The sequence below is a fragment of the Eucalyptus grandis genome, chromosome 10 (assembly GCF_016545825.1).
Source record: "Eucalyptus grandis isolate ANBG69807.140 chromosome 10, ASM1654582v1, whole genome shotgun sequence".
NCBI classification, from domain to species: Eukaryota; Viridiplantae; Streptophyta; class Magnoliopsida; order Myrtales; family Myrtaceae; genus Eucalyptus; species Eucalyptus grandis.
The window spans coordinates 22,398,610-22,411,233 of record NC_052621.1 but is presented as its reverse complement, the minus strand read 5'-3'; the positions used below and the strand labels follow the sequence as shown (position 1 = coordinate 22,411,233).

At 40.6% G+C, this 12,624-nt stretch overlaps 2 protein-coding genes, 1 non-coding gene and 1 pseudogene across 3 annotated transcripts; 3 read left to right on the top strand and 1 right to left on the bottom strand.

The window, feature by feature from the left end:
• Positions 1 to 257: 257 nt before the first annotated feature.
• On the bottom strand, positions 258 to 2,705 carry LOC120288975 (annotated as a pseudogene).
• A 1,264-nt stretch (positions 2,706 to 3,969) lies between these two features.
• LOC104443619 (ATP-dependent Clp protease proteolytic subunit-related protein 4, chloroplastic) lies at positions 3,970 to 8,537 on the top strand. Its single transcript, XM_010057112.3, is given in 12 exon segments — positions 3,970 to 4,135; positions 4,138 to 4,199; positions 5,006 to 5,045; positions 5,048 to 5,208; positions 5,630 to 5,685; positions 6,093 to 6,136; positions 6,139 to 6,165; positions 6,168 to 6,217; positions 6,363 to 6,440; positions 7,126 to 7,239; positions 7,309 to 7,425; positions 8,266 to 8,537. Coding segments are annotated over 11 exon segments (855 nt in total). The 5' UTR covers positions 3,970 to 3,984; the 3' UTR covers positions 7,381 to 7,425; positions 8,266 to 8,537.
• Positions 8,538 to 9,865: 1,328 nt separating this feature from the next.
• Positions 9,866 to 9,971, top strand: LOC120289290. Its single transcript, XR_005547214.1, has one exon. It is a non-coding gene; the product is annotated as a U6 spliceosomal RNA (small nuclear RNA).
• Positions 9,972 to 10,256: 285 nt separating this feature from the next.
• LOC120289049 (expansin-like B1) lies at positions 10,257 to 12,018 on the top strand. The gene is made up of 4 exons (XM_039303506.1): positions 10,257 to 10,453; positions 10,898 to 11,001; positions 11,089 to 11,403; positions 11,547 to 12,018. The coding sequence occupies exons 1-4, from the start codon at positions 10,321 to 10,323 to the stop codon at positions 11,730 to 11,732; spliced, it is 738 nt and encodes a 245-aa protein (XP_039159440.1). The 5' UTR covers positions 10,257 to 10,320; the 3' UTR covers positions 11,733 to 12,018.
• The last annotated feature ends 606 nt before the right edge of the window (positions 12,019 to 12,624 follow it).

The window sequence follows — 12,624 nt, the reverse complement described above, 5'->3', positions numbered from 1 at the left end:
AAACTGCATTGCGTAGGGTACCTTTGTGGTCACAAGACAATCACATGCTCAGACGTCTTTAATAGGCTTATCCAAGGTCATCGTTTCTTTCAAATAATCCTCACTTCACTTTACGGGTTGTCATTCTTCCACTCAGATTCATAGTAGTGCTACCTGCCTTAGATGTTTGATGCCTTCTGCATAGGATCAAACTCTTCCAGTGTAAATAAAGTTGCTGATCAAGAGATGCAAGACTGAGTAATCTCCACCAAAGACAGTTTTCACCACAAGAAAGAGGATGTGCTACTTAGTCACGGTGTTTATGATTTAAAACCAGCTGTAAACAGGAACTAGAAATTGCCACTAAATTGCTTATAACGCCTTCTTCCCCCAAAAAGATACATCGGTTCCGAATGTTATACTGTAACATATTCAAACACGCAATAGATGGTAAAAACATTCTACCGCAAAAATGCCAAGTCATCTTGAGACGCTCTCCTGGTAACAACCATGGATTTTTTCACTAGCCATTCTTTGAACTGCCAGAATTATCATCCTGCCATGTAGCTTGCCATTGCTTGTCATAGAAGGTCGTTTCCTCAATAAGCTTCTTTATGGTCTCGACGTCCTCGTTCTTTCTTATTACCAGAACTCCTACTACAGCTATGAATAATAGAGTCTTACAAAGAAGTTTCCCATTTGGTCAACCAGGCCGACTCGGTCAAGCTATCCACCAAATAAGCCATGAAGAATCCTATCATTGCTGCCCGACCTGTACAAAAGGATTAGAAATGAAAGAATGAGCTTGTTTAACATAAGCAGATGGGGTCCATATAGCGCATTTCTAAAAAGATCAGGAACATGCCATTGAGTAGTTCAGCCTCGGGGAGATGGAACCTCTTCATCCAAGCCCACCATGGAATGATAGAGGTGTCGAAAACTACAGGGTCATCATTACTGGATGACTCGGGGTTGTCTTCAAGCCATTTTCTCCTCCTAACCTCTGAAAGTATACACAACAACCATTCAGAAAAATGAGAGATTCAATACAATATAATAACTACGAACAACTGGATTAAGTGATATATTCTACAAAGCTTGTTCAGATGGTCACCAAACATCACAGAGTCTAGCGAATAGAAATGACAAGGACGATGCATGATACAGCTTCATCTCCATGGAGTACTGAAGTGTTAGGTCAAAATAACAAGTCTACCTTACTGAGGGAATCATACAGAACAAAGCTTGTTTAATAGACAGGAAACTCTAGCTTGCCTCTATGACCAGTTACCACAAAAAACAGTGCAGACGATGGTCTCCTTTAGCCTACATCTTAACCTGAGGGATTACAAAAGAGCTACTGCATTAATTGCTGAGGAACAAAGTTTTGTGGTATAAGACTATTTTTTGGAGAAGATAATCCTCGTGGATCCCAGAGGTTTGTGTCCTTGCCAGTAATCTTCGTTCATAATACTGAATAAAACATGTTGGCTGGATTTTCATAGTGAACTGAAGTAGGCACAAGTTTGTTCGCTCTTTGATATGAGTATTTATTAGTTCCTCAACCCATATCTAAGTGCACCATCAGCAAATAAGAAAGTTTCTACAATCTCAAAGTAAGATAAAGATGCTGAGCATTGTCCATGCTGTTACTCTGTTAAAATAGGGGCTTTAGCAAGAAATATGATGTAGCAGATGTTTCCATGGGCCACGTTAACAAGAGTGGGGGAAAAAAAAGCACCCATCAGAGATTCAGAATGTGCAAAGTTCACATTTTCTGCCACTTATCAGGAGATTAGCAAATTTGAAGCCTTTCAACTTTAGCCTGCTTTGCAATTTGACAAACTTCAAGATAACATGTGGTAGCCGTTATTTAACAGTCATAAATTTGAAGAATAAAGTCTAGCACCACTGAATTTCAAGACTGCTATTTCCTACAGCTGCAACCTATATGGCAAAGCTATTTTTTCCCCTGAAATCTCAAGCTCATGAAATAGAGTAACAAAGCAAACATTCCAATTCACAGAGATGCACCATGCATGTCTGAGTTATTACTCACTTCTTGAGACTAAGCATTAACCTGAAAAACCAACCTACTTGCTCAATCACTAATTCAACTTAACCACATCCTCACTCCCTCCAAGTAACACAAACCTTTCGAGCCATTTGAACTAGTGGGTCACTCGCTCAACATACTCCAGACATCAGCCCGACAGACTCGGCATAATCATATCAAATCAGACAAATTTAAGGAAATACAGCCAAAAGGAAAGGACCGATCCACCCACCAGCATCGATGACAGCATCCCAATCAGTCGAGCCATCCTTCTGAAACTGCTTCAAATTCCAAGTCCCACCAACCCATCTCGAGTCATTAAACTTGGCGACAGCCACAGCTCCCTCCTCAGAAGCAGAGGCCACGGACCCATTTTCTCTCTCCGGCTCCTTCGCCGGCTCCACCGCCACCTTGGGCTCCCCTGCTCCTCCACGGCCACGGCCGACGACGGGACGGCCCCGGCCCCATTGTCGGAGGAAGCGTTGACGGCGAAAAGGCGGGCGCTTTGGGCATGAGGGAGAGAGAGGGCTTGTGGGTGAGGCGGGGTTTGGGGAGGGAGCGAGGGGAGGAGAGGAGGGTCCTGAGGTTGGGCGCGGGAGGGGAGAACAAGGCCATGGAAATGGACATCTTGGGCGGCGCTGCTCTTCTTCTGGTGGCTCTGCTGCTTTCCTTACAGTCTCAGGAACAAGGAGATAGACAGAAGACGAAGAAGAAGGAGAGGAAAGGGAAGAGCGAGAGGACATGGCATGGAAAACTGCGATGAGTTTTGAGCAGACAGCAATCCTCAGCCTCTCATAGGACAGTGCTTCTTCTCTGCAGTTTTTTGTACTCTAGCTTGGAAGGTAGCGGGCTCAAGTTGTGAAAGGATCTGTAATCATATTATTACTCAAAAAGCTCTTGTAAACTGATTTTGTGGTCTTTTTTCAATTTTCAATTCCGGTGCAATGTACTTGTCCTTTTCAATTTTCGCAAATCACATGGCTTGGTGTCGCGTATTGAATGTTATTCTTGGCCAGATTAAGCTATGACCTTCTTGTGTTGTGTTTGTCAATTTCGTGTGCTTCTTGATGTGGTTAGCACCAATCACCTAGAGAAGGTGATTGAGTGATAATGTAAAATCTTGATAAATTAATGCGAATAGAACATGTCAAGGTAAAAGTCCGATTAGGTATCATATTTTATTAAGTAATAGAACATATCTTAAGAGAAAACATGAGTGCGCAATAGACTATAACAATAGATAATGAGATATTAGGGCAAAAAGAAGTTGCACACAAGATTTATAATTATTCGATTTAAGTCAAGCTTACGTCTTACCTTTTCGCGATGTCAACTTATTGGCTAGATTCCATTAAATTATAAACAAGAAATTATATAACTTTGACTATAAACACTCGGTAATGGATTATATTATCTTACTAAATCACTCTTTCTATATTTTTCCGTGATCACAAAAGTTTGGCTTTGAAAAACAAGTGTATGATCAACATATGCTTAAATTTTAGAATTTTAGATTCTACGTCTTATCTCTTGCTTGTTTGTCGACACGTTGGTCTTCTTATATACCCATTAACTTCCAAATTTGCAGTTAGATACTCTCTATTCCATTTTGATCGATGGACGGAATTGTATTAAGAAAATTTGGTTACCATTGAGTGACAGATGGTGATCCTTATTTGATTCCAATCGCCAGTACAACCAAAGTCTTACTTTCCAGAAGAAGAAAAAATGTTGGGCCTCCTCTTGTCTCGCCATCTCCACTAAAGGCCTTACCCGGCCCAAAACACAACCTCTCCGGGGTCGGATCATGACCCGAATAGCGAACTTCGGGGCTCCGAATCGCCGATATCCTCTCTCTCTCCCTCCTTCTCTCCCTCCGCCACTTCGAGAGAAAGAGCTGTCTGCAATGGAAGTAGCCACCGCGTCTTCGAGCTTCGCTCCACCGGCGCATGTTATCGCCGGCGGCTTCTTCCACTTCGTCAAGGACTCGCAAGACCTCGGTTTCTCCCGCCGCCAGAGTTTCTCTCTCCACCGGCTTCCTCCCCTCCTCCTCCGCCGCCGCCGGCAGCATCTCCGGCGAGTTCTCCGGCGCCAAACTCCGGCCCAAGTCCTCTCTCCGGCTTCCAATCCCAGGTCCAGAGGCAAACGGGGCGTCGTCACCATGGTACTCCTCCGACCCGCCGCCTTCGCCGTCTTCAATTGGATGATTGTGCTCGACGGTGGCGCGAGATTCGTTTAGATGCTTGTTTGACGTTTCTGTTTCGGCCTGATTGAGATAATGTAGGAGATGAAAAGCTTGGTTGATGAGCGTAGTTGTGAAGTGTGAGTTTTGCTGATGAGACCATCTTCCGACGCGCTATGGGAACTTCTTTGGTGAAGTGAAAGATGATATTTTTAAGGTTAATTTTGGTTAAAATAGCTCCTGCGGATTCGAAAAATAGTTCCTGCCGTCATTGGAAATCGATCATTGCCGCCTCTTAGGCTCTGATTATGGGCTAGGGTTAGATTCAAGAACTCCCGAATATTCGTACATAGACGTCTTAGTTCCGCTCTTGAGAGTCACTGGCTTCTGATAGTGAAGTTTTCTCCATTTAATCTTTGGGTGGGATGAGGTAAGTTGCTTGCATTAACCGTTGTCTTTGAGGTTAAGAAAGTGTTCCGTGAGTTATCAGTGTACACAAGGTTATGTTAAAAATTCATCCCACGTATATGATATTGGATGCGAGATCTTTTGCTTTTGTCTTTGGAAGGAGTATTCAATTGGATTAAAGATTTCATATAAAGAGGCTGACCATTTTCCACATGTTTGTTGTAATTTCAGATTTCGGTGTTTATCTCTATATATCCCATTTAGTGTGATAGGGGCTTGCTGATGGGTTGTTGGTGTTTCACTTTGGATACTTGTTCTTTCATTGCTATCTCTTACTCCATGATGGACTTTTCAGTTGTTAATTCCTCATTTGCATGCAGGTTATTCCTTTCTCCCGGGGAAGTGCATGGGAGCAGCCTCCTCAGACTTGGCATCTTACCTTTACAAGAACCGTATAGTTTACTTGGGCATGTCTCTTGTTCCCTCTGTGACAGAGTTGATACTTGCAGAATTTCTTTATCTACAATATGAAGATGCCGAAAAGCCTATCTACCTGTACATAAATTCCACTGGCACGACAAAGGTCAAATATACTTTATCTTGTTAAGTTTGTACGGGTTGTATCTTCTCTCAAATGATTAGATGCTTGATGTATATATATTTTAATCCTGAAATCTTCTCCGGAGTCTTAAGGAGTTAACCTAAATATTTATATCAAGCAATAGCTCTTCATGTGAACAAGAGGGAATATGTCCGCCTGCTTGTACTCACCGTTATTAATGTACTGGTATCACAAAAATAAGCAATGCATGACTTTTGTGACTACTAGATTTCTCCCTTCTCAAGGAATCACATTTTTGTGGATTTCTTTCTATATGCCCCAGTTATTAGAAGGTCTTCGATCTTGTGCCATCCCTTTTGTTTAGAATGAAAATATATGTCTATACTTCTTTTCCTTTCTTTATGATTATTCTGCATCTAATGAAACTTATTGCCTTTTCCAGGGCGGTGAGAAGCTGGGTTATGAGACTGAGGCTTTTGCTATTTATGATGTCATGAGGTTTCAATCTGTCCAATTTCGGCTTTTTTCTTTTCTTTTGAATTTCTAAGTTTCTCATATTGTTAACAAGGATTACTTATTAGGCTTTTGTTAGTTTTCTCGACGTAAATTTAATCAACCACCGTCATTTATAAAAATCTTAGTGGCGCTGCTTTGAACTTTTCATCTATGTGGAAGCCTATTAGATCAAAAACACTTTTATAGTTATAAATTATTCTCATCATCTTAATTGTTTGATGCAAAATAAATTTCTATAATCTCATGAATGTAGGCATTTGATGGGAATTGCTTCTTATATGTGCATGTATCTTATTAGCTTAAGCTCGCAGCTCTCTATGTTCCTCAATCTGCTCTCCAAATGTTGTTATTGTGAGTTTCTTTCATGACATAGTGGTTATCCAATGCAGGTATGTCAAGCCACCGATTTTTACTCTGTGTGTTGGTAATGCATGGGAGAAGCTGCCTTACTTTTAGCAGCTGGTGCAAGGGGAACCGTTCTGCTTTGCCATCTTCGACAATCATGATGAAGCAGGTTTTTCCTGCACCATTGAAGTTCCTAAGTTATTTATACCTTTTATTTCGTGGCCTTTTCTGAGTCTACATTCCGTCAGGGATCAACTTAGGCAGCTTGCTTGAATTCTAATAATTCTGTGTATCTTCTGTCTGTGAATTGCTAGCCAATTGCAAGATTTCAAGGTCAAGCAACAGATATCGATCTTGCCAGGAAAGAAGTGAAGAATGTCAAGGCAGAGTTGGTAAGATAAATCACTTTGTTGGTTTGAGATATTTGTGAGATTTGTCTTCTATAGGCATGAGATTACTATTCTGGTGGATGACATGATCTAATCTATGCACTTGAATTCAAAATCAGAGTAAGCTGAGCTCGCATAAGCTCAGCAAATCATGGTCATTTGCTCTTTGAAGTTTTCATGTCCATCTTTTTTAAGTTAATCAAAGCAAGAGGTCCTTCGGATTGGATTCACCCTAAATTGAAAGTGATCTGCAAAGCTTCAGAGAAAGTCTTCCAGTGTTTGTTTAACAAATTGAAAACTTTACAGATCAAGAGAATATTGTTACTCATTTCTTTGTCATCCTGGCTCTTTTTGGTTTGCCTCTTTGCTTCATCATGTTACCTGAAATGTGGTACTAGTAGAGGGTCGATCTTTGCAGGGTTCTACGAGTGTGTGTTTAGTGTTGTTCTCATTAGATCATTGTGTTGGAATGATGTTCTCAATGAGTTCCAATTCCAATACAGATAGAAGAGCCTGTTTTAATTACCATCCACAGGGTAGGGGCCTATCTTGTAGAAACTGGCAACTATGTACATATAAAGGAATGAACAAAGTGAATTGAGCAAACAAAAGAATTTACTTTTTGAGTCTTGTGATGCTTCTTCGAGACACTGAAGTGGGAACAACTTCCTGCTAACAATTTGTGAAGGTTAAACTCTATGCGAAGCATATTGGGAAAACACCAGAGGAAATTGAAGCTGACATCCGACGACCTAAATATTTTAGTCCTAGTGAAGCGGTTGAGTATGGTATCATAGACAAGGTATGCCCACTGTGTTGTCTACTTGAATTTGCTTGATTTCATGGTGTGCTTAGTATGGTTACCTCACAGGTGCTATACAATGAGAGGAGCAGTGAAGATCATGGAGTTGTATCTGACCTGAAAAAAGCGCAACTTATATGATAATGATGCTGGAGAATGAAATTGCTATTTATACAGGGGATTCAGGTAAAGAATGAGTAAGATATTCTTCAACATGTAAATTTTTCTGTCAAAATTTTTACATATACCCACTTTGTATATTCAGCAGAGTGCACAACTAATTTGTTGTTAGAGAGTATGCTTGTTATAATAAGAATGAAAGGAAAATGTGCAATACAAAATGAAGACAGCAACTGGCGAGAATTGGGTGTGAGCAAAGCTTCAACTTTGGGATCATATGCTCCTATTGAACATTTTCTCTTAAGTCTTCTTCTGTTATCCAAATTTTGTCAATGGGTTGTTCCTCTTAGTTCAGTGTCCAGGAGGTTCTAGCAAGGAGAAGGATATGCTAATCCTTTTCATGGACATACCACCCTAGTGTCGCCCCATTTTTGCTTAGTGTTGCCCCATTGTTGCCCCATTTTTGCTTAGTGTTGCCCCATTTTTGCTCTTTTGCTTTTGCAAAACTCCAGTGACTTGACATCTGGAAAGAGTGGTGGCACCACCTTCTGGTTCGACAATGACATTCCTTTCCCTCATCTGATTTGTTGTCATGATTGTTCTTCCTGAAATTAGAGAGGCTGGGGAAAGGCCTTGCTAGTTGGTAGGTCTTGCATCTAGGCTGATGAGACATTAGCAGTGTGTTCCCTGTTGCATTTTGAAGTGCTGAGGACCCACCCATCTAAGAGTGGTATCTTTTGGGATATTACAGATAGTCGGTATAATGCATCCAATGCTTTTCAGTAGATATTTGCATTAGCAAGTAAATATATGATTGAAATGAAATGACTGAAAAGAATTGGCTTTTTAGCTCAAGAGGTCGGTCACTTACAAAATCCACTGAGCTGTTCGTTTGAAAAAATGCAGGTGACACTGTCAATAAAGGTTCTGACGTGTAATTCCCATCAACATCAGAAAGCCTAGGTGTCAGCTATGAAGTGGGAATGAGACTCTAGCGCTCAAAGTATTGGATTTATTGCTGGAATGCCATTATACATGTATTTTCACATCTGTAAGGTCTATCTCGTGTAGTTGCATAGGCAGCATCATTGTCTCTTTCTTAATTTGATTTGTCAACAGTTGAAACAATAAGTAGGAAGAGCTTGTTAATGTACTATTTGAATAATGATGTGGTTTTTAGTCGGTTGATGCTTCCGTTCATGACTATATAGGAATCAAGCCATGTTTCCAAATAGCAAATCCGATTTTACAGGTTGCACGGTGACTTGGTTCCAATGTAAAAAGTTAGCCTACACTTAGCGTGATTCTTCGCATGGTTTTTTCTACCATAAATCATCAACTACTGAATCTCAGCGTGTTCCACATTTGTAGCGTGAATTAATTTTATGCCTCCTATAATAAACACCGCAAATCTGATGAAAATGAAACGGAACAGATGTTCAATACTCTCTCTCGATCGATCGAACTTTGTGGAAGGAGGAGAAGCATCTAATCTTTTATACGCCTGAACATGGGAGCTGAACACGTAAATGGTCCTACCTGTTTTCCGTGCATATTGCGTCACTCGGAATGCTGCTCAAAATAGGGAAACGTCGTGTCAAAAAACCAATTTGCTTTATTGATCCGTAGTGAAAAAGGAACCGGAGGTTACCTAGTATTCTAGACTTTTTAAGTGCGCTGCAACCAAACGATGACTCAACCAAGTGATGACTTGTCGGCAATGCCCAGTCGTTGATAGTTCAAAGTTTTGCTTCCACTTCAGCAAATCAATTCAGATTTAAGTAGCAAGAGAGTCTTGCTCAGCAACTAAGTGGTTTTTTTATGTTGTGAGTGCTTCTAGCTATTAGGTTTTAATTTAAATTAGATATCTAGAAAGCTGTTTTGTAGTTGCATGATCCTTATGTCTCAAAAGCATTACTATTTGTGATGAACCCGACTGAATTTCTTGGATACTTCCAATAGCAATTTGGCGTCCGATAAACATTTGTCACTATAAAGATGATTGTAAACAACTTACTACTCAATATGTAATATTACGAGATCAAAGAATTATAAATGAATGCCCGTTTTGATAATAGCTTCATACTTACAGGGGAAGCGAAATCACTGCATGACAAAGAGAAGTATTTCAAGCTAATGAAAAGAGATGAAAATCTTTCTTGAGATCAAAACCCTCATGTCTCAGTGGAGTTACTGTTTGCAATGAACTCAACTGAATTTCTTGGATACTTCCAATAGGAATTTGGCCCCCAATAAACATTTTTCATTATAAAGACGATTACAAACTTACTACTCAATATGTAATATTACGAGATCGAAGAACTATAAATGAGTGCCCCATTCTGAGAATAGCTTCATACTCACATGAGAAGCGAATGAAAAGCGATCAAAATCTATCCGAGATGAAGAGATTGGAAATACTAGTATTACGGATAAGTTCAGGATTTCTTCGTTTAACTAGAAGGTCAATTTTCTGTGAATGTCAAAGCGCAATGCGTTGTGAGTCATAGCATGCTAGACTAATTCCAATAAAATTGGAACAATACAGAGAAGATTAGCATGGCCCCTGCGCAAGGATGACACGCACAAATCGAGAAATGGTCCAATTTTTTTTTACTTTTACCAAAAAAAAAATTAATAAGCCTTGCAATTATAGCTTATGTGATGATGAAATATCTTAGTGAATGGGTCCACGGAAGGTCGGCACGTACTTATCCAATGTATTCTAATTCTACAAGCTCAAGTCTCCCTTGGGTTCTGTACTATCTGCTCACAAGTGGAGGGAAAAATGGTGGGGGGTTCCTCAAGAACCTGACCCTCAGGATCTCAGCTATAAATATGGGATCTTGGCTATGAATGTTTCTCATCTCAAGACCACCTTGTCCATTTCCCTCTCTCTAGTCGAGTCCTCTAGGCTTGAGTTTACTTGTCTTGCATTAGGATCAGTACATTGAGTGAGACATGAAATCTGCAATGAACTATAGTTGTCTTCTTTGTATCCTGGTGCTCTTGCCAGCACTTTGTCACTGTCAAGATCCATTTACACCATCGAGAGCTACTTACTATGGCAGTCCTTACTGCTATGGGACTCCAAGTATGTGCACGCTCCGTCTCTTGTGATAGAAACAAAACTTGCATCAGCCACCGCACCACACAAGCGCTGCACATAAATTATGTTCACACATTAGTGTGAAGCTAGTAGAGCACTAGTCGCTAAAATAGTATCGTGTCATGAAAAGTACACAAAACAACGTTTCTTGTCTTTCAATTAACTTCTTTAACTATGTTTATGGTCATGTGGCATGCTCCATTACATCATGAATAACTTTTTGCGGGTATGCACTCTTTCCCTTGATACTCGGTAGAGCGCAATATAACATGAGAAGATCTGTGTAGTAGCATATCTCACTCGGTACTTGAAGGCTTGGTTGTTCACATGCACTCTTTGAACCGCTCCATTTCATTACGCCCAAACCAAACACTTGAAACAGAACAATTTTTGCTAGAGAAGATCTAATGAGTGCAATGTTCATGGCAGCTGGAGCTTGTGGGTACGGTGAGTATGGCAGGACCATCGATGGCTATGTGACTGGAGTTTCGAGGCTATACAGAAATGGATCTGGATGTGGTGCCTGCTATCAGGTTTTAACTTCATATAGACTGCACATATATAGATGATGACTCTTTTTAACTTTTTCATTAGTCTAATTTTGTTTGTTTTAAGTATAGGTGAGGTGCACGGAACCGCAGTGCACGGGCGAAGGAGCGTACGTGGTGGTGACGGACTATGGAGAAGGAGACAGGACGGACTTCATCCTGAGCACCAGATCTTATGCGAAGATGGCAAAACCGGACGACTACCAAACCAAGCAGCTGTTTGCCTACGGCGTGGTTGAGGTCGAATTCAGAAGGGTTCCGTGCCGATACCCCGGCCAAAACCTCCTTGTCAGCGTCAATGAACACAGCAGAAACCCTTCTTACTTAGCTATCATCCTTTTATACGTCGGCGGCACAAATGACGTCACAGCTGCGGAGTATTGGCAGGTATTCAGTCATCCATTATCCCATGAGTTTGCTACAATTTGGTTTCAAGTAGAATCAAATTAAACCATAAATCGACATAAACACGAACAAGAGACCACTACTCAACAAGACAATGACCTTGCTTTCTCGTAATTTCGATTCAGGATGACTATCAAGGGTGGAACCGGATGCGCCGAGTGTACGGAGCAGTGTTCGACACGCAAACTCCGCCAAGAGGCGATTTGTACCTGAGGTTCCGAGTGGGTGGGTCTTGGGTGCAGCCAAAGCGCGCCCTCCCTGCTGACTGGAAAGCTGGTGCTGTTTATGACTCCCAAGTGCAGCTGAACTAGAAAAGCCAAAAACCAGTCCCTTTCTTTCTGTTGATTGGGAAAGTGCTTGCTTGCCTTTTTCATTACAGCTAGGTAGGAATAGCTCAGATATGGCCAAAGACATGGCGGCATTAGTGTTGCTGATAGAAATAGGCTTAGCTAATAAGCTAGGTAAGGGCAGGCTTTCTGCCTGCCTTGCCTAATAAAGGTAGTCTCTGTACCATTTTATCAATGGGATGTGGGATTGTAGTCTTCTCTTTCTGTTGGTGTGACTGGCTATAATAAATGAGATTGGTGTTCCCTTAGGCGGATAAAGTTGCACTTTTGCCTGCTATAAAAGGTCCATCCAGCACTCAGGCTGTCCAGAAGGAGTCCCTATATATTTTCAGGTTAATTATATGACAGCATTCCTCACCAGAACAATTGTCTTTATCCAATTACCAGCTATAGGTACACTCAAATTAGGATGAATTCTAGAAAATTACGGCCCGCAAAGGAAGCTTACCAACCAAATAAGCAAACTATACTACTTTCAAATTAGGTAAATAACTACACTTCAGAAAAATTATTTGCCTCAAAGGACATGTTACCAATTGTCATTTTCCAGAACCTGCAGGCAAATCACTATTGCAATTGTTGATAATAATTACGACCATTTTCGATTAATTACTAGGTTTTAGCATTTTTTAGGTTACCAAAATTTATGGCCAAATATGTCAAAGATTTCTTGAAATTATAGAAAATTCAGGTATATTATGACCAGTCAAGGTAAATTAATTACCCATGTAGCAAAACATACTTTGAAGGTAAATTACTTCATATAAAGGGAATTACTATTTTGAGCAAAAAGAATTCTGCAAGTAGGGCTACTAGTTGCTATTTAGAAGAACTCACAGCAAAATCATTACGTTTG